This window comes from Apostichopus japonicus, chromosome 1 (assembly GCF_037975245.1).
Source record: "Apostichopus japonicus isolate 1M-3 chromosome 1, ASM3797524v1, whole genome shotgun sequence".
NCBI classification, from domain to species: domain Eukaryota; kingdom Metazoa; phylum Echinodermata; class Holothuroidea; order Aspidochirotida; family Stichopodidae; genus Apostichopus; species Apostichopus japonicus.
Genome location: NC_092561.1, coordinates 10,745,627 through 10,767,944, shown reverse-complemented (window position 1 = coordinate 10,767,944; position 22,318 = coordinate 10,745,627). Strand labels below are relative to the sequence as shown.

The window sequence follows — 22,318 nt, the reverse complement described above, 5'->3', positions numbered from 1 at the left end:
AAACAGGAGAGATAGTTATAGTCATTCCATCACTACCTTCATGTGGCGGCTCTTAAACGTTATGGTCTCATATGTGATTTGATCTGACTTTTATTAGGAAGGTCTTATGCATTAGTACCATCAATGACAGGAACGATACACACATTTTATATGAAAGTGTAATTCCCTACTGTAATATGGTGTTTATTATCATTGAAATAGTGTTGACTGTACTTCTAAACTATTCCATTAATTCGTAAAATACCTACCATAGAACATTATTACTGTACTCGATTCAAAGCTCGCTGTTTAACACCGTAATGATCTACCGTACTTCATTTTTATAACCAACCATGTACCATTCACTACTTCCGGGTTAAAATGGCCGTGCACCTTCCTTCAAACATTGAACACAGAGACCTATCGCGGAACAGAAGTAGTGACTTACTAACCTTGTGCTTTTAGTCGATGAAGTATTTAAGGCCTCTTTGTAGTTATAGTTGAAATATCAGAATTACTTGACTCCTAGTTTATCCAAATGTTGAAAGTACAACAGAAGAGACGCAAAGTACCGATTCACGTCCAAAACCACGCGATAATAATGGAAATCCCCAGTTGCTGATTTGGGTGTCAATCAGCGTTACCAGCGGCAAATGCCAAAAACGCTAGATTTGCAAAAGTAACCCCAGAAAACGCTAGATGTAGATTCTCATGAACATATGTAATGTAGCCTATTACCTTCCATCACAAGTTGCACTTATTCATATGATAGACAGTTTTATGATTATTTTAACAAATTTCAAGTCATAATGTGACTTTTGAACCATTATAAATTTGAAACTGGAGTAACGTTTTCTTAGATTTTTTAAGATTCGTTGCTCACATCCACCTTTTCATTATAATGAGGAGAATGGGATGGTTGGATTTATTTTTCCTTTATAGAAGTGTAGCACCTAGTTTAAAGACTAGTCTGTAATATTAAGGTAACCTCGAGATACATCAGATCAAGGGAAGCAGGATTTAAATTCTGCGACAAGTCGCCAGCCTTTGCCAAGATATATGACACAAGTATGTTAAAAATAAATACAAACACAAAGTTTTGTCGTAATCCGCAGGGTAAATACTATCTATTCACCATCACGATGAAAGTGAATTACGATATGCATAAAATAAAATAAAGTTAAAACATGCCAGTTGTCATGACCTTACACTAATGGTCTACTAATATACCAATTCAAGGGGTACGCCCATCTCATCTAGGTAGAATGATCCCTCAGTCTACGAATGGCGTCTACTAGTGAGGGTACATCAATTACGTTCCTTGGTTCACAGGACAAGGAGTGTGGGCTCCGGCGTCTGAAAATACCGACTAAGTGTCTCGATAGGGTGCCAACTACTTCAACCGTATCAAAATACTGTTTAGAAATTAATGTAATCAATTTCTAACTATCTCGTACAGTTCGTCCCTACTGCAGGTGTACGGCAGCTTGGAGTGTCTTGGTGAATAGTCACATTGCTAATATTGCTAATACATTACAAAGTAATTAAACAAGGGGCAAGGGGTCAACGATCTCCCACAGTAATCAAAAGCAATTAAAATAAGTATGAAAATATGAAATTATATACACAAAGCTCAACTTGACATGGGTAGACCCATCTACCTAATACATGTACAAGTACATAACGATAATCAGTAAGGGTGACACAACAATAGTGATATAGTATAAGCACAATTATATCTAAAAGCAAAATTGCACTAATAACTACCTGTTTTTGAGAATTAAAAGGGAAGGGGTGGGTATACACCGACATCCTCTGCATCAGTGCTTCGGTGCAACCTGCGCAACATATTCAGTACATTGTATTAAACCCTCGTAATATTAAGTATTTGCAAGAACTTCTAAAGCTTCAATGTTATAATGATGTAGTATTTTAAGTTATACACTTGCGTGTAAATCGTCGTGAAATCGTCGAAACCTGTGCAGCATATATTATTTAGTAAATTGATTTATTATTCAAATAGAATAATATAATAAGCCTTTTCAATTATTACTTATATAAGTTCCGATTTTAATTACCCACAATTTAGTATAATTAAACCAATTCGATGAAATTTATGTAACTTATTATACAGGTATACATCACTAACTATCTGTTCTAATTGTAATTACTCGTTCAGCATATGCAATTAGCCAATTTTAAGAAAGAAGCATTTTCAACGATTGTTTTCTTTTTATGTACATGTTTAAATTGAAATGTCTGTAGTTTAATGAAGAATGTAATTTATCCGGTACATGTCATTAAATGCATCCCTGGTTATATATATATATTGTATAATTAATGTAGGAATCTGACAAAAAGGCGAACAGCTAGGCTAATGAGTATAGACAATGCAACCACTGGCGGATCCAAGGGGGGGCCAAGGGGGGCCATGCCCCCCCCCCCCAAGGTGAGCCAAAAAGTGTTTCCGAACATCCGCTAAATCATATGATTGGAAATTTAAAAAAAACGAGAGGAATAGCAGTGGTAGACTAGTCTAAACCTTTTCGTTTTCTGGTTTAAAATTAAATGCAGAGCTCCCAACTGACCCGCAATTCGCGGGAATTAGACCCGCATTCTAACACCCAAACCCGCTGACCCGCACAAGCGTCCGAAAAAAACCGCATTGTAATTGTCAAGTATACATAAAAAAATTTGCATCAAATTTTGACTTAGCAATCATCATTTCTTTATCATTTAGCATAATAGAGTATAAAACCTCCTTTACAGCATCATTTGAACCTCAAATAAGCCTACAGTATATTTCTTTTCATTGGGGCGAGCAGCGAACATTTTCATGCCACGGGAAAGAATGAATTATCACCTACTATTCAATTTATTGATGTTACACACAAAAAAATGCATATTTCTCAGAAAAGTTTGGGTGACAAAAGCCTTTCTAAGTGCCACCATTTTACCTGTAGGCATCACCAGGATTCCAAAAAAAAATCAAAAGGGGAGGGGGACACCCCCTCCCCTTATACCCCTCCCCCAGGCGATTCGTGGCATGGACCAGCATTTGCCTTCTCAAGAGTTGGGAGCTATGTAAATGTATGAGCATGAGGATTTACAGTTTAACACCATTTTGCAGTTACAGGCTGGTTGTAAGAAATTTATAACCTATGAGAAATAAAATTTCTTGAGAAAGATGATCCCAACTTTGTTTCATAAATATTTTAGAAAATTACACCTGTGAAACATTTTTTTTTAGAAGTAAATTAACATCACCATTGTACACTTTTGTCGCACCAAATCTGAGGGCATTCAGCAATAGAAAATTTTCCAAAGGGGAGGGGGCACCCCCTCCCCTTAGACCCCTCCCCCATATCACTCTAATGCCACTTTGGCCCCTCCCAAACAAAGGCCCTGGATCCGCCAGTGAATGCAACCGTAATACATTGGAACAATATGGTACATCAGTAATGTTATGACCAACCACAATAGAAAAATGTTATGATACTGAGTTGGTTGTTTTAAACTAGTACTGTCTGGTCGAGTGAATAAAGGCAGTGACATTAGAAGTAATGTAACCTAGCATAGAGGTCGTGTGTTCGATCCTTGACCGGCCTAAAAATATGAAACATGTAGAATAATTATCAAGTTGTTCATCTATAACACTGTTGATAACATTTCTGTCTTTCTGGCGGTAAGATACCGGCAGCCAGAAAGCCTGTGCTTCGACGTAATTTAACAGCCGTTAGCCCCGCCCCCCCAAATAATGACGTAAAAATGAATCAGCGGTCAGCTTTCTTGTAATGGTAACCACGCAACCGTCAAGTTACGTGAGAAGCATTCTGATGTTGTTAACTTTGTGGTAAACTTTCTTACGGTTATCTGATAAAACAATAACTTTAACCATTTCGAAAAATCAAAGCATTAATTTGTTAATGGTAACAAGCAACCGTCAATTTACGTATGTAGAATTCTGATGTATAACAACCCTTTTGTTTTAAAATTTTCTTACAGTTACCCAGCCTTTATATCGAAACAATTAAATCGTTAACTTAGAATGTCACATAATTTTAGCATAATGTTTTACAATATTTGATTTAAATTGTACATCTGTTCTTAAGTTATCGCTCAAAATATTGTAAACAGCATGAGAGAGAGAGAGCGAGAGGTGGGTGGAGAGAGCAATTTTAAAATATGCATGTGATTCTGGGAAAACATGTGTTAAAAGTACAGATCCATTAGTATCAGTCCCACCCAGCCGCACACTTTCTGCCAATCAAATCGTCCAGGCATGAAGTAATCAAAGAGCAATATTTGATTCCACCAATCAGAAGCCGTCATTGTATAATTTAGTATTTCTAGGTTAACAATATTTGCATGATTTATATTTGAATTTTTAATGTTTTTGCTCCTTTTTGTAACAACAAGAACGAATAAAAAGCCGTGTTTGCGAGTAAACCTGAGCACAACAAGAATTCGACAGAGTTGAATACCGTTTTGAGATCGTGCTTCCAGCAGAACTGTGTTTATTGACATCATGAAGGCTTTCGGCATCACAGCTTTAGTTTTGCTGTCATCAAGCATCTACTTGGCAAAAGCTTCTTGCTCATCGCGTAAGTGTCCTTCCGGATGGACATCATTTGGTACAAACTGTTACAGGTACAGTGAATAACAATAATTGTAAAGTACGTTAATGTTATACTCGTTTGTATTTTGTATAGTTAATTAGATAAATATGTGCCCAATAAAACCTAACAGCACACCAGTTTACATTACAAACAGCATTGTTTGGTCATGTTGCACTACCATACACAACCGGATTGGAATTAATCCATATAGTAAAACAATCACATGTTAATTAACAAGCGATTAATTAAGGAATACTCGACAGGTTTTGATTAATCACGTACAAAAGCAAATTAGACATTTCGTCAATTCTAGTTTCTCTTCCTTATTTTAAATGAAAATTGATGGTTATGTTAAGTGTTTTGTTGAAGTACTTTATTCCAAATTCTGCCAATTTAATATCAGTCCAAGCCATGCCGCTATGTAACTTGAAACTACGACGTTATCACGGTAAGTTAAGTCATGTTTGCCTTATTACTTCAAATTAAAACTTAAAATTAAAACCCCGCCCTGTTTATTAACTCTATCACCGTAGTGGTTATAAAGTATCCTATCTTAATTATTTGTAAAAGGTTTTTCAATGACCCGTTACGGACATGGATGGACGCGGAAACTTTTTGTCAAACGTTTAGTACATCCGGAGTAAAAGGACACCTGACAACGATTGAGTCAAGCGAAGAAAATGATTTCGTGAATGACTTTTGGAAGACCATGAGACCTGATAAACCTGCCTCAGAACAACAGGTGAGTAACATTTCAACCGATACTCATAGCTAGTACAGTAACTACTGTTCATGTTCCACAACCGTGCATCAGTAACTATTGCGCTGTGTTCGCAACACGGTAACATGTGTTACAGGTGGCACAGTAATTACTGCAAAGCTGTTACACGTTGAACTTAGAGTCCGAACCGGCGGCTGGGTAACGAAGACTACTCCCTATAGTTTTATACTGCATGCGAGATTCAAATGGTAGCCTAACTTTTTTCTAATCGTATTAGTTAATCCATTTGATTTGAAACATTCTTCACGGACAGGTGATAGTGCGCAAGTCTCAAATAGATAGAGGTGGGGGAGGGGGGACCTAGATTATCCTTATGGGTAGCTCCACGTCTAAATTAGGCCTTAATATAGCAAGAGTTTACCACGTCAAATACTCATAGACTCCTTGTCCAGTCGCGCATTTCTTTGTCTTCCATGGGAACGTGTAACAGCTATGCAGTAATTACTGTGCCACCTGTAACACATGTTACCGTCACGGTTGCGAACACAGCGCAGTAGTTACTGATGCACGGTCGTGGAACATGAACAGTAGTTACTGTACTAGCTATGAGTATCGGGTGAACATTTACAAGGGAGACGGAACCGGTACGATTTCTCTCAGTTTTGGGAAAACTTCAAGTTTCCCGTTTTCGTAAATTAGAAGTACCCCTTTTTGATAATGAAAAGTATCCCTTTCCAAGTTTGTAATGAAAACTTGTTCTAAAATCGTTCAATATATATTTATTTTATTTTCATATTTTCAAGGTAAAATATTCATAGTATTGACAATTACACCAATGTCATCATTAGTTCATGCTAAGATTAAGACCTTCATTGTCTTAGATTCAGCAATTTTAAAACCCTCCTCCATTACAGGAAAGAATAAATAGCGAAAAATCATCAAAAACAACAAGTTGAAGCACATGCGGTTCGTTGGTGTCATATTTAGACTTGGTGAAGTCTCAGTAACCTTCCGTTGTGTAAAAAAAAAACATTAAATTTTTAGAATCTCCCAAATGGAATTATTTATTTCTTAACTGTAAGGGGAATTTATTCATCACAGATATGATCTATCACATAGACAAACAATGATGGGTGGGTTTGTGTCTCCTTTAAGATTGTGTAATTGTCACCATACTAGTATTTGTGAGACAAGACTGGTACTGTATAGTAAATAGCTAATTGAATTTTCATGAAATTTGATCATACATATATCTGAACAACTATGCACTATTTACTGAAGACGAAGAAACCACACAGTTCAACTTTACTGAGATACATGCGAACTTACATCTCATCAAAAAGCTGAGATATCTTACTTTGTCTAGGAGATATGCCTATATATCAGGGTTTTCAAGTCGTGTCAGGAGCCACCATTTTGTCAACTTATGATGTCATAGTGCCACTAGGGGTGAAACCTGTCACTTGGTCTTTGTTTTTCCTTTCATATTTTCAACGTGAACATAAACAGTGTTGATAATAAAAGACCAAGAGCAGCAACACTTCAATAGCTCAGCTAAGTTTCTATTTGAGAACATTTGTTTTGATTGACAATATTTCTGAGCAGTTTAATGGGATAACGGCGTCATTTCCTTTTGAACCTTCTCGTCTCCATTTTCCTTGTCTATGCTCCTTCTTAGCAGACATCGTTTGTTACAATGTTATAAAGTTCTAAACATTTGTTTTGAAAAAGAAACAAAAATAAAGATAAATGTAATTTTTATTGAGATAAACAATGATAAAAAGTTTCAAATGAATTTGAAAAGTCAAAACCTATGATTACCGCTAAGTTGTGTTCTTGAATACTTAAAATGCACAGCTGCCTTTGTAGTATTTTTAAACCAGAATGCAGAACTGTATTGAGGTTTGAATGGATGACTTCATTATAACAGGGTATGAGCCAATGTTATCATTGTAAGATATCATGAGAAACTTTTGTTTATATGAGTTCTGCAGACCTTTTCCTTCACAAAAATTGATACATTTATAATCAAAATGACACCTTCTAATGTAAGCAGACAACTTGTCAAGGTTACATTTCCTTAGCTATGGTGGTCACAGCGTTTTCACCTTTGAGCAAGTTGACGTCAAATGACTGTCAGAAATGAATTTCCGCTCATTGCGTCGCTACATATCCTGAAATCCGGTGACTTTTTCCGGAAATGGGCTGATTTCAACGGTAATATATTAGCCATAACTACTGTACGGTGTATATGAACCGCTCCTTGTTAGTCCCCGAAAAAAAGTTGAAAAACAAATTTCATGATCATTGCATATGATCTGTGGCCTACATTTTATCATAACTGAAAACTCTCCAGAAGGCCTTGTATTGGGCCATCACGACGACAAAAGTAGTTTTCCTGAACAACTTTGGTTCACCACCATTTAGACTTTATATCAACAACATGTCAGCAGATTTGTACAAACGCTCTAGGAGGAGTAGCATGATTTTACGTTTGCAGAAAAGACCTCTCGTGACAACAAATGACCTTCAAATTGACAAACTATGTGGACAAAATGTGAACGCATGTATGGAAACTTAACTCACACAAACTAATTACGAAATTCTAGCCAAATCAAATGAAAATTACGAAATGGCAGTCATTCAAACACGGTGGCCAAAGTGACATAATTTCGGCAGAATGGCATGATCGCTATAGCTCAGCTGCGCTAATAGAGTCCTCGTTATTGCTCATATTATCACTGCTAAAATCAAGCATCGGCATTGACAAGACTGATGTTTATCAAGGAAATGAAAAGTAATGTAAATAAAGAAGAATACGTTAACAATCCAAGCACAATTAGCCTGATGATATCATACTTACCTAGACTTGCTCAGGTGTCAATACATGTAAAATACATACCATACACGGTACACCTTAATGGTCTAAGAACGGGTCTGTAAAATCCCTACGTAAGACCTATGTATAGGCCAGGAAATACTGGATAACCGAGGACTGAAATCTTGTCATTCGTTACATGTTTACGTTTTCTCTTTCAGTCCGTGTGGATCGGTTACTGTGATCGAGATGAGGAAGGAATATTTGTCGGAGTAGATGGCTCTGTCCCGGCATTTACAGACTGGTGGCCAAATCAGCCAAACAATTATAATGATGCCCAGGACTGCGGAAGCATCTGGAGGCCAAAAGATTATGAATTAGGCAAGTGGAATGATTGGACATGCACCAATACATTCGGTTTGATTTGTAAGATCGCCTTGTAGAAACACCGAATTAGCCTGGACTTAACGATATATATACTTCTCACCACAGCCTCTCTTCTGCCTTTTTTCTTGTTCTTTTTGTTCGTGTTATAATAAATGATGGAAAATATCAAACAGTCTCTGAAGCACTGACTCCAATTGTTGAAAACCGTGCCCTGTAATACAAAACAATTATATTAAACCAATATATCATTCCAAAATTGATTATTTCAACACCTCCTCCTCTCACCGCCAGTATACGGAAAGCCGTTTTTAGCATATAACTTCTAAAATTGTACGTTATTTCATCTACCTGATATGCTAATGAAGATATCTGAAATTGAATTTAAGGTATATGAAACTCTAATTCTAAAACTAGAATTTCAAATATCTTGAACCCTAATAAGATATCTGAAATTCTATTTCAGATATCTAGATTACAAAACTTGAAATTATACGTTGGAGAGTAAATATCATTGATTAAAAGTTGCGTTATCATCTGAAAGCTTCTCTCGATTTATAGATATCGACCACGATGTATCTAACAGTCATTTGCGTCATGGGCTTAATTCCGTAACATTTTATGAGCCGGAAGCGAGTGTACAGTTAACCATGAGATAGAGGTATAGAGGAGTCTCATTGCAGCTTGGTAGCTCCATGCTGTAGTTAATTGTGTGCTTATGCCTTTTATTTTAAATATATGAAATACGTATGTTAAACTAAATGATACTCCTACTAAACAAGTAATGAAACATTCTCATTCATTAATAGCTGTCAACCTATGGAAACTATTTCTCCATTTTGAATAAAAACTGCACCTCTATGGATATACATCAATTTCCCAAAACTATTATTCTTTATTACTCCAGTATATCTTGGTCTATATTGATTTGCAGACCTGACAACATGTGTCTCACAAAATCAGGGACTTTCTCCAACCCCCCCCCCCCCACGCATTAAAAAAAAAATGATCAAATAGGGAGAATTCGGCAAAATCCAGCTGAAACAAGATAGTGCTCTGAAACATATTAGAGAATCAGCGTTTACACGTTAACTCTACAATATTATAGGTTCCATAAACACTAATTGCAGCAATGACGTTAACGCTGCACAATGACAGCAGCATTTATACATTTATTTCCCGAAAAACGAAGTGGAATCTCTACACTTTCCTAAAGTATATACGCATGGTTCATTACTGATCACAATATATTAAACAGATAATAGTATTAAACGATATTTAACCGGAGAGTAGCAAATAAATTCGTGATTCCGTCAGATTCCCTTAAAAAAAATCCCTGTATAAACCGGGTCGGATCCGGTCAAGTCTGTTTTTGCCTTGAGAAAACACCCGGGTGAACCGACCTTTGCACAACCCAAGAAACACAAAGGAAAGGTGTCCGATTTGCTTCGTGATCATTAATTCAACTTATTGGTACGAATTTCAATGGTAACCTTCAATGTGGTCAATAACGTTTGATTCGGTACGAGGTGGAAAAAAAGGTGAAAATACAGACTTGTGGGAGGAAACTGTAAGATACGCAGCGCAATAACGTATATGCTACATAAGGCAAACTTATAGTGTGGACAGTTATGTGAACCAACTACCCCTGTGGCTTCTGGAATACCATAAACTTTGAGATAGACAAGCAGTGGCGTAGCCACGGAGGGCGGGGGGGGGTGGGGTCGGTGCTAGACTGCCAACCTAGAAAAGCATCGACGCCTCTCAAGAAAAGAAGTCTATAGCTACGCCCCTGCAGACAAAGACTCGGTCGAGTTAGGTGAAATCTTCATACATTGCGATCTTCTCGCTATATATTATTTTCGGTTGTTGCGCACCATCCTCTTTTGGTGGACGTTGAGAGATGAGAGGAGGGAGCAGCCATGCAGCAGGGAGGAATATACAAATAGTATCGGGGCCTAAAGGGACTTTGCAGTGTCAATAGGAAGTCTTTTGATCGTCACCCATCATCTGTCCGTTAAACTTACATCATTCGATCGCCAGATTCGTGCTTTGAACTAACCAGAAAATATCACAGTGTTAACTTTGTCACGATCTATATAAATACCTCTTGACAACAGATATCGCACGTAAAACGCTATAAGGTATTAATTATCTGGACTACGTATTAGCCACCATTTGTAATCAAGCCACTATGGGAATCCATTACTGCAAATTATAAATGCAAAATCAAAGTATGTTGTCACAAAAATATTGAATATATTGCCTAATCAAGCAACTATTCAATATAAACAAAACTTTTAATTTGCAATTTAAAATTCAAAATCATACTTATCGAATTTAAAATTAGAAATGTGTTTAATCAATAGCAAATGAAAAGATAAGAAACAAGTAAACAATTACAAAATGCGCTTGAAAAAATGCTTAATAATTAGACAAAACTAAACCAATCTCTCTCTGGCAAAATCAATACAATAAAATTATAAAGAGAAGAAACAGCAACCCAGATTGAAAAGTACTTTCAAACATATAGAATAAATCAAAAGATGGCGGTTTTTAAGACGTTCTTCAAATAAAAAGATCATCGACGATTTACTGCAGTGCTTGCTTTTCAATCTGTTGAATTGGATTAATCCCGGTTCCGCGAAATTGGTTTGCTTCATTTTTGAGTTGACAATAATCGACTACACTCATAAACATTTTAATTTAACATATTTTCGTTTGTCAATGATTTCAATTTTGCGCTGTAATTTTAGCAAATGTGATGTTTATTTCGAATCAAAAGTTTCGTTTAAAGTTTAAAATTCTGGGTTACAAACAGATATCGACACACTACAAATTAGGCTAAAACAGTCAATTACAAGAAACAGAAATGTCAAATACTATAAAAGGGAGTTTCTACTAGGACTGACCCACGACCAGGGTTCGACTTATGGCCAAAAAATTGCATAGCAACAAATTTCGACAATTGCTATACAATATTTTTGTTGCATAGCAGTTCCCCAATATGGAATAGCAGTTTTGAAATTACCACAAAACGGACCAAATGTTGGCGATCAATGTATTAACTAGAAAATGTTTGTTTATTATTATTATTTATACTAGTGTTGCTACGATAATCGTTTTCAATATCGGTATCGGCCGATATTTGCAATATCGGCAGCATATCGGTATCGGTAAAATTTTGCCTAATTGCCAATAACAGCAAACCGATATTGAACTTTTCTTTTTAACAGCAGAGCTACCTGTACTTATTTATACTTGCAATGATTTGTTAATCTGCCCAAGAGGATCCATTTCTTTAGCGTCAGTTAAACTCAGATTCATTTTCGATTAATATCCATGGAAACCTGACTCTCCGTAACATCTAAAAACACGTCTACGGCGCGCGAATATAACCAATGACCTTCGTGAACCTTGGCCTACACACAGCATTAGTGCAGCATATATACACTGTACTCTCCATTCATTTCCTCAAAGGCCTCCGTGAAAACCTTGAACATGATGCATGCAGTAACTGCACAGTTCAGCAGTGTTGGAAAACCTTGTTCAATTTCCCGCGAACACACTGCCGATTTCCCGCCGGTGTTCGCCTGCCTAGCACGCGTAACGTGCGAGCATAAAGGCGTGGTGTCCAGGGGCCCGTCTTAGGGCTATGGTGGGGTCATGGGGTAGAACCCCTCGTGGGGATCCTGGGGGCGAAAGCCCCCGAAAATTGTCATTTTTTGCGATGTCTGGCGATGCAAAAATTCGCAGTTGAGGATGCAAAATACTGACAACTTTTTTTATTTAAATTGTCACGAAACTGATGAAAATTTTAAAATGACAAGTTAAAGTAGCTATATTATGTTATAAAATGAAAAGAGATTTAATCTGTCTTTCAATCTTTAAAAAGTGCAACTTACAAAACTTCCGATATTATGAAACAAACAACGTTCAGCAAAGCCCCGTTTCTAGACTGCCTAACAATGAATAGCGTGCACTATGCGTACATTTTTACAACTGCAGTGTTTAACCCTATACCCAACTACTGTACCACGGTACATGTGCTGCGAATTTGCCCAGGTACCTTCCCAACAACTGTGAGCTCATCCCCTGTGTAACACCTGTTTGTTAACATTTTTTTGGCACGTTGCCAGGGAACCTTTTAGTTACGTGAGATCCGTAACTGCCGAGGTGGTTAGGCTATTTGCTTTACACTTAACTATGGTAGGATATTATTTTTCAGGTTTTTTTTCGCTATATGGTCAAGTGAATAAGTTGTACATTGAGTATAAACTCAATAAATTATAACTTCTACATTGTGATCGACAGTTCGTAAGTTAAGGTTTGAGTGTTTGCTCCCAAATCTGACTAGGAATTTGAATCGCACAAATCGGCACAATGTGCGATGCTGATTTGGAAACGTCTCGCAAGTTTGTCGTTTTGGATCGCATTTTGCGATGCGATACCGGAAAAATCGAACACTGCCCACGACCCACCCAGACCCCTCTCCTCACCATGACCAAATCCCACTCCTTTAAATCGATGCTCAGAATTGATGAAAGCTTGGACTATCAAGGCAAGCAAGGTCTGAAATAAATTTTCCGGAAAATCCCGCGACCCACCGAAAAAGTTTTGCGACACACTTTTGGGTCACACCCAATAATTTGTGATAATTCTTTATTAGCAATTAGCAAAATAAACTAGGCTATACATGTCATGAAAATAGAGGGCGCAAATAAACAATATTTATACAAAGTCAAGCTGACTAGCCTTAGTTAAAAACTAATTATTATATGTTTTCGTAAAACGTACTTGGAAGTCCAATTGTGCATTTTCTATGGACACATATAAGTTACACGTGTCAGTTTAACGTTACGACATTGGTGAATTCTGTATAATCTGTACACACTCATTATATCATACATTGGGTTGTTAGGACAATTCTGTTTAGTAAGCTTTTGCAAATAAGGTCTCTGAAAATTAAGACTTTTCAGTTTTGCTTTTATATGTAAATATTTTAATTTTTGCATGTTACTGTACTGTAAGTAATGGTTCAGATTTGATGACATCTGGAACTCACATACATACATTATGTAAATTGGTTAAATATTAAAAATTCATATGACGCATTTTGCAAGTATAATTGTAAAGAAAATCAAACATACGCTTTCAACGATTTTGTTTTATGTACAAGAAATTTACACACATCAGCATAATTTTATACGAATAAAGGGAAAGTCTGTGCAACACAATCATTATACGGGTGCTGTGGCATTCGAAGCAATGGGGCTAGCAATCGGGAGGTTCCGGGTTCGATACGGCCTGGCCGAATCTTATTAAACAACAAAGCGTTTGATTTATTTGTTTTGGCTTTGCCTTCAGTGCTTGACATATAAAATGAAACGATTAAATGGAAACTGCAACGATATCTTTGGTCTCATAATTTCGTTACCCTTAAGAGAAATATTTACTTACATTGCGGAAATAAATTGACCACGTTTATGAACATCTGCCATTTTATGTCGTCAAGGGCTATGTTACTGGATTTTACTCAGTTGGGGGGGGGGGTAGAAGGGGTGGGGTAGAGGTGTGCATACGTTTTATTATACAGGTTGGTATTTTCTAGGAATTACGACGGCAAAGAGCAAAAGGATTTTTGTTTCGAACAAGTGACCTCACTTATAAATTCGCTTAAGTGAAATTGAATTCTACTTAATGTTATGAAATAGTAATACTGCCTCTTTGATGTTCCCGAAAAACTCCATCGAGACAGGCCCTTTACATATTTATCTAGGTCGAGGATTCAGTTTTCCCACGAGAAGTTTAACTATCTTATTGAATCGTGTCACAGGGCCTTTTCCCAAAATAGATTCCACTGTGTCTGTGGAACATTCCAGAAGGTTCTTCTCACGTGGTATGGAAGTTTCCATAGAAAGGGGTGGACTTCCAAACTCCCAACCAATCAGGGCAGATCAGTCATTTATCCAATGAGTTTGATATCGTTAGCTAATGTAGGATGGGCAGGTTATTGGCTGCCTGCTGATTATGCGCAGAGGGATTTCGGTAGAGTAATGTATAAAAGGCGGCATGTTTCGCAAGTTCTTCACTTCGTCACCATTTCATCACTCCTTCGAACTGCGTAATTGACGGAGTCAAATCATTGTAATTTTGTTTTATTTGTAAGAGAATCGACAGAGAAGAAATTATACCGAATCACTAATCAAATCCGATCTTGTCAAATTGTTTTTCTGAGAACTCATTGTTTTCTTCTATCTTCCGTTCGAGACGTCTCCTGAAGAAGCATAAAATACGGCATCAAGATAACCCCAGTACCTTTCTATCGCGAGTCCCGATATAATATTACATTAAGTTAAAATAGAATCCCATGCACGTAATATATATTATCTTACTGTTTGTTCGCTATAGACATCATTAATATGTGCCATCTCTGTGATTTTGAATGCTTTGCCTAGTTAAATCTATGACAAGCACATCGGTAGTATTTTGCAGCATCGGCTACTCCATGGAACTTTGCTGACCAACTATTGCTTTTAACTCCAGCGACATGTTCCCTGTCCCGTCATCATGTTATTGATCTGCATAAATGGGATCCAGTTGAATTCCTTCAGGCAATAAAACAGATGTTGTCCTATTGCAGCTATGGTGATCTCCTCAAAAGCGAAGAACTCAACCAGTCTCTCAACAGATACACTGTCCTTTACAAGAATTGTCCAGAGACTTTTCATATTAATAATATATAATCCAAATTGCAAAACAACATACTTCATTAAAGCATTTAATTATCTGGTTTACAAGTTGAGAGAAGGGTGACATTTAATACATGCCAAGAGACCCTTTTAAACAGTAACCTTTTAAACAGTACGAACATGACGTCGTCGTCACATATTCACTTTGTCGAAACTGTCCACATTATTTCAAGGTGCTCTATCGCCTAGTCCAGCCACCACAGTGTACTAATATTTCAGACCATTTACCTACACTATATGTTGTGTCATTCAGTACATAGTATTGTGAATTATAAAGTATAGTGTCAGAGAAGTCAAATTAAGTAAACTTAGCTAAATGAAGGGAATAATTGCTGCTAAAAGGCAGTAAGTATAATCAGTGTATGCTATTGAGTGGCTCAATCACCTTTTCTTCAAGTTATTTACTCCTTAAGTGCAATCGAAAAGATTGGATTGAACTAATACACGTTTTAAACAGTGCAATGAACTTGGAACATTTGGCAAAATTCTAATTTGTGGTGTCTGCAGTCTTATGTCAACACCTATAAGTTGTATTTTACATTGTTCTATGAGATATGTATGGTTCAGCTATGCCATGCTTTGGATATATAGATGCAGAGTGAATTCGTGACGTCATATACCGATATAAATCGACATATACCAATTTCTTCGACTTATACCAGTTTCTAGCAGCTACCGATTTAAATCGACACATACCACTTTAATTCGACATATCATCGATTTAAACTGGTATATGTCGATATATAAATTGACATATACCGATTTATTTTACATATCATCGATTTAAATTTGTATATGTCGATTTAAATCGATGATATGTCGAAGGAAATTGGTATATGCCGATTTCAATCAGTATCTGTCGATTCCCCACGATTTGAGACTGATGACCCGTCATGCGTAGCTAGCCTCTGAAACAGCAAGGGCACAGAGACTATAAGGAACTTAAAGTTGCGACGTCCAGTCATTTAGGATCGTTCACTTTGACAGTAATGTCAATATTGTAGCGAGCACGCACACTGCAATAATGACATAACATTTCTAAGAATGTGGTCAACCCACAGGTTAAGATGTCATTCAACTGTAAATGGAGTCCTGGTTCAGTGACTACAGGAATGACCTTGATTTCTTACATCGCCAAATCGCGAACATAAGCGAAAGAATTTGATCCAAAATATGCTGTTTCTGCCAAACATAATGGAACTGTTTAAACTTCGAACTTCCAAGCAGGCATTTGCAGAAAGACAGGACGGAATTAAAATTTTGACTTGATCAAGTCAACTACAGGTGGCATTTTCCCCAAATCACGAAAAATTTAACACTGATCACATTTTCCTACTTACGCCGATAAACGCTACTAAGCTGGACAATAAAATTAACGACCATCTCATATGTTATGTATAGTGCGTTTAGTGTCAACCCATAGCATTACAAATTAAACTTTGGACCCTCAATGAATGAAAAAAAGAGAACTTGTGTTCAGTTCATTCCAATTAATGGCCGCATGTCTATATATGGTCAAATTCTGTAGGAAAGTTTTTACAATTTTAGAAAGTTACCTCTCAATGACTTCTGAATTCATCTATTTGTCAGCATATATAACATTTTAGCTTGCGCAAATCACTTACGAAATGTCAGCCTAATCAAAAGGGAAAATTGCAATGTGGCAGTTATTTGAAGACAATGGCATACAGCGACAGCATCTTTCCAGGGCTGTAGCAATGTTGTAGCAGGCTTGTAGCAGGCATGCACTGTATTAAAGCTCAACTGAAGCTTACAGCCGGACAAACAATCAAAGAAATAAACCACATGCAGTAACGTTCAAACATTGAACAATATCACTCACGTGGGTCAGAGACATTCGTAGAAGGAAAGAGGGAAAAAGGGACTATTTCCGATATTTAATTCATTTGGGAATACAAATAGTCCAGGAGCCCAGAAGGTTTATTCAGCTGAAGAGGTACAAAAGGTTTGGTGGCCTGATTGTGTTGGTAGGTGACTAAGCTTCAATAAAATGTGTTGCTGCCGGGGCACACCCTGCATGGTAGGTGAGGGGGTCACAAAATAAGGGGGCAAAATATGCTTTTATTTAGCTGAAGAGGTACAAGCACACAAGTTTCTGGGTTTTATACCCAGGAGGGTACCTTGCATCATGGTGGCAATGACAGCAATATCTGACTGCATGGGGCCCCAGACAGTAGCCCAAAAGGGGCCCGCCCATATGGTATCATTCAGCTGAAAAGGTACAAGGGTAGATCCTTTTGCATTTGAACTATTACACATTGGGGTGTACTAAAACACTAATGACAGTAACTTTGTCCTGCATAGGGGCCCAAACAGTAGCCCTAGAATGGGCCATGCGGTACAACCAACTGTTGGCTAATTTATCTAGCTGAAAAGGTACATGAACAAAACCTGTTGGATACTGCTCCCAGCAAGACTAATTACATTGCTGTAGCAACAACAGCAATATCTGACTGCATGGGGCCCCAGACAGTAGCCCAAAAGGGGCCCGCCCATATGGTTTTATTCAGCTGAAAAGGTACAAGGGTAGATCCTTTTGCATTTGAACTATTACACATTGGGGTAAACTAAAATACTAATGACAGTCACTTTGTCCTGCATATATGTCCAAACAGTAACCTTAAAGATAGGCCCTGCAGCCCAACCAGCTGCTGGCTTATTTCCCTACCTGAACAGGTACATAAACAAAACATGTTAGATACCGCTTCGAGCAAGACTAACTCTATTGCTGCAGTAATGACAGCATATCTGCCTGCATTGGGCAAGACGGCGGATAACAATTAAATGATCAAATCATGGTGAGTACAAATTCTTCTGTTTCTCAAATACTCATTAGTTAGCTATAAAATTCTAGTTAAGGGGGTAACTTCACAGAAAAATAATTAAATTTGCTGGTTTCCACATTTCTAGCAATTGCCATAAATAACTATATCCCATCCCTTTCAATTGACAAGCTTCCCTTTTCCAAAAAAATATTAGTTTATTCATACTTTGAGGATTTTCGGGTAGTAGGCCTATTTATAATTAGGGCCAAGCTGGATGCACTCGGGCTACGCCCTCATGCATCGCTTGCATTATTATAAAAGTATCTGTGTGTAATCACGGTAGTCTAATTAACCCCCAAACGTGCATTATCCTATAGATAAACCCACGCTGACCGTTGATTAACTCCGTTCATTCATACCTTATGATTTTTGTCAATAAAAAGGCAAAAAATACAATTTTTTTTAGCAGATCTGATAAATGTGTTACCCCGTAGAAAACATCAATGCACATGTGCAAAATAAAAATAAAACGCCCAAATGATCACGAATATTCAAAACAATTTTACTGCTATCAGTAAAAAAATGCATCAAACATGGGAATGGAAGCAATTAAAAAGATTATAGATTAACATGCACACAAATATTAACATGGACAATTAATCAACATTCTTCGTACTTCCATAGCAACCGCGTCTCTCGGAACATGATGTAGGGCCTAGGCCTACGTACGTATATCATATCCCACATATACGTACGTACGTTCACATGTATGTCAACGAACGAGTGGACGGACAATCTAGTCCAGCATAGTGTAACTTTGTGTTGAATTATACGGTCAGTTTATTCATCAGGAAATATATTAAATTAAACAGTTGAACTAGCTTAACGTTAGGCCTAGTTGAGAATTTTTTGTCTAAATCGATTATTTTGTTTTGAGGAAAACATTCACCAGGTCTTAAAGCGCTTTCTATGTCGTAAATAATCGTTATATTGTGACATACATCAACACAATAGAACGGGCAGAAAGGTAATATTCTCTATTGACAAGAACTTATGGATTTCATAGTTATTATGTAATAAAACCCATCTGTTTGCAGTGGTTAAAAACAAAACTTCCACCACACCCTTGAGCAACATTTCATCTGCTTGACATGTACAAAACCTGTAACCCAGAACCTAAGAGGCTGTTGAACATTGATGTAGATTTGATATTTGGCCTTTTCTTGGTTGACCCTAACATGTAACATTATTTGGCAAAAAAAAGTACTGCAAAATATTACTCGCTAAGTCAAGTGCTGTATTTTCCATGTTCTGCTGTGACAATGCATGGACAATAATAATGTCAGCAGCTTACATTTCAGAAAATTCCACTGACTTACAGTACTAGTTACTTTTCTGTACATTCGTAACTTTTGTACCTAGCTATGGGCATCTAGTAACACTCCTTCGTTATAATACTGTGTGCTAAACTTTATGTAATCAAAATTATACAAGTATTAGTGAAATAGCATGCATGAGAGTAAGCAGGTGGCTGTACGTTTGATCTATAAATAAAGCAAATAAATGTTGCCTAAGATATACAAAATTGACTGTTTACAGTATATTATCCTTAGGCTAGTGTACATGTATTATGGATGTTACTATATGTTATCATTTTAACCAAAAATGTAAATATGTTATTTCATCAAGTGATGATGTTAACATGCCTTCATGTGATTATCACTGATAAATCATTACGATCAATGATTGAGCAATCTGAATCAAAGTATATCAGTTCAATGCTACAACGATGGAGACCAACTTTGAGTTAATTAGGGCAAGTACAATGTTTTAGGTCATTCTGAAAGATACAATTCTGGCTACACAAAGTATATTAAATTACATTTCAAAAAGTGCACCTATCATAGCGTTCAGGTATGGCATTCACAGTTTTGAATTGCCTCGCAATCCACTTATAAGGTACGTTACACTGGATTTCTAACAAAGAAGACAAATAACGATGTTAACTAGGTCCAATAAATCATAAACCTCTTGTAATTATATTATTTCTGTTTTCTCTCACTGCTCGTCCAATCGTGGCAAGATACGATAAACGTGAAAGGCGGGACCATGTTGGGCTATATTGTCTGGGCCCCAGTGCAGAACGAAGTTGGTGTCATTGGTAGACCTACTTGTGTAAACCTAAATGTATCAGCATCAATGCTGAAAGATTCGCCCTTGTATTACTTTGACTGAATAACACCAAACGGGCCTTTCGGGACCACTGTCTGGAGCCCCATGCAAGCAAATATTGCTGTTATTGCTATAATAATATAACAAATATTGCTAGGGCCAGTCTCCAACAAGTTGAATTTATGTACCTTCTACTAAATCAGTCGAAGACTGATAAGGCAACAGGGCCCATGTTTAGAGCTACTGTTTGGGCCCCTATGCAGGACAAACATACTGTCATTAGTATTTTAGTAAACCCCAATGTGTATTAGTTCAAATGCAAAGGGATCTACCCTTTTGGGCCACTGTCTGGGGCCCACTGCAGGCACATATTGCTGTTATTGCAACAGCAAAGTAATTAGTCTTGCTGGGAGCAGTATCCAACAAGTTTTGTTTATGTACCTGTTCAGCTAGAAAAATTAGCTAACCACTGATTGGTCCGCATGGCCCATTCTTAGGGCTACTGTTTGGGCCCCTATGCAGGACAAATTTACTGTCATTAGTGTTTTAGTATACCCCAATGTGTAATAGTTCAAATGCAAAAGGATCTACCCTTGTACCTTTTCAGCTGAATAATACCATATGGGCGGGCCCCTTTTGGGCTACTGTCTGGGGCCCCATGCAGTCAGATATTGCCGTCATTGCCACCGTGATGCAAGGTACCCTCCTGGGTATAAAACCCAGAAACTTGTGTGCTTGTACCTCTTCAGCTAAATAAAAGCATATTTTGCCCCCTTATTTTGTGACCCCCTCACCTACCATGCAGGGTGTGCCCCGGCAGCAACACATTTTATTGAAGCTTGGTCACCTACCAACACAATCAGGCCACCAAACCTTTTGTACCTCTTCAGCTGAATAAACCTTCTGGGCTCCTGGACTAAAATGCAAACAAGCAGTTACTATCAACATGCTGCAGATTCTTTCAGTTATCTATCACTTAAGAATTTCAATGGTTCGACGCAAGGGAGCAATCACGATATGGCAAACATGAACTCTCAGCCTTTTAAAGGTAATTCCATGGACGTTAATGATGGTACAGTACGTAGTCAGTTCGTACATCGGTATCGATTAGTTAGAGCCCATTGGTCAGGCGCTCCTTTACGAGAGAGTGCATTTAATGAAACGGAGAAACTTCTAGGAAACATCCTGAATGAATCATTCAATTACAATCAGAACGCATGGTCCTTCGTTCCGCTCCTTCACATGTGTCTTATGAAGTATCGAGTAATAGTGAAATGGAACATCTTTGCACATAAATCGGTAAAAGTGTATCAATTTAACCAGATTAAAGTTATTTTGGCATAAACATTTCTCTTCTGAAAGTACATTTCAATCCAATCAGAGAATAAATGGGGGAGGGGTGGGGTACGTGGGGAGGGGGTTCTGGTGGATATTAAGCAAGTAATATTTCTATACTGACTTTTATACTTCCATTATTGACTCAGCAAATAGCCTAATTTACATTTAAAGAAGAATTAATACATTAAATACAATTGTAAGTGATTAGAAAGTGTAATTTTGACTTTTTAAAACGCAAAATTAACCAAATCTGACACTTTTGTTAATGGACTGAATATGTGTTGTGTATTGATTAAATTTTGTATGGCTAGAATTATGGAAGTTATATTAATTTAGGTAAAACTGAATAAAAGGAAAGTTACTAAAACTCACACTAACTCTGGTCCATGTTTAGTTGGTATAAACCCAGGGAAACTTCTTATGGTGGATCTGCCTTCTACACTCCAACAAAAACTTTCTATGGAAATATCGCTAAGAGAAACGACAAACACGATAATATTAAAATGCTTAGAATGGCACTATAGGGTAAGTTAGCTTGGTTCATTACCAACTATGACCAATAGAGACCATATAAATAAATCAGAAAGGGATTTCGGCATAAAGGATATGTCTGGGTAGAACTATTTCACTTGGAATATTTTTCTAAATATAAGTAAATAAAGTAAGTTTACCTCCGCTTGACCCGAGATGACTGATTGTCTTTGTCAGCTCTATATAGAATGTAGCAGTGGAATCCTTCAGAATCTACG

General features: G+C 37.2%; 2 protein-coding genes across 3 annotated transcripts in view; one reads left to right on the top strand and one right to left on the bottom strand.

Moving 5' to 3' along the window:
• Nucleotides 1-22,318, bottom strand: part of LOC139967310 (uncharacterized) — a 131,630-nt gene that overhangs the window by 8,354 nt on the left and 100,958 nt on the right. The window contains exon 1 of one of the 2 annotated variants that reach the window (XM_071970981.1): nt 432-597. The exons of the other annotated variant lie outside the window; for it this stretch is intronic. The gene's annotated coding sequence lies outside the window, so the exon portion shown is untranslated. Of the gene's footprint in view, nt 1-431; nt 598-22,318 lie in introns of those variants that run through there. 2 annotated transcript variants of the gene reach the window in all.
• LOC139967394 (echinoidin-like) lies at nt 4,444-9,371 on the top strand. The gene is made up of 3 exons (XM_071971138.1): nt 4,444-4,629; nt 5,169-5,340; nt 8,359-9,371. Exons 1-3 carry the CDS (start codon nt 4,508-4,510, stop codon nt 8,578-8,580), a joined length of 516 nt encoding a protein of 171 aa, XP_071827239.1. The 5' UTR covers nt 4,444-4,507; the 3' UTR covers nt 8,581-9,371.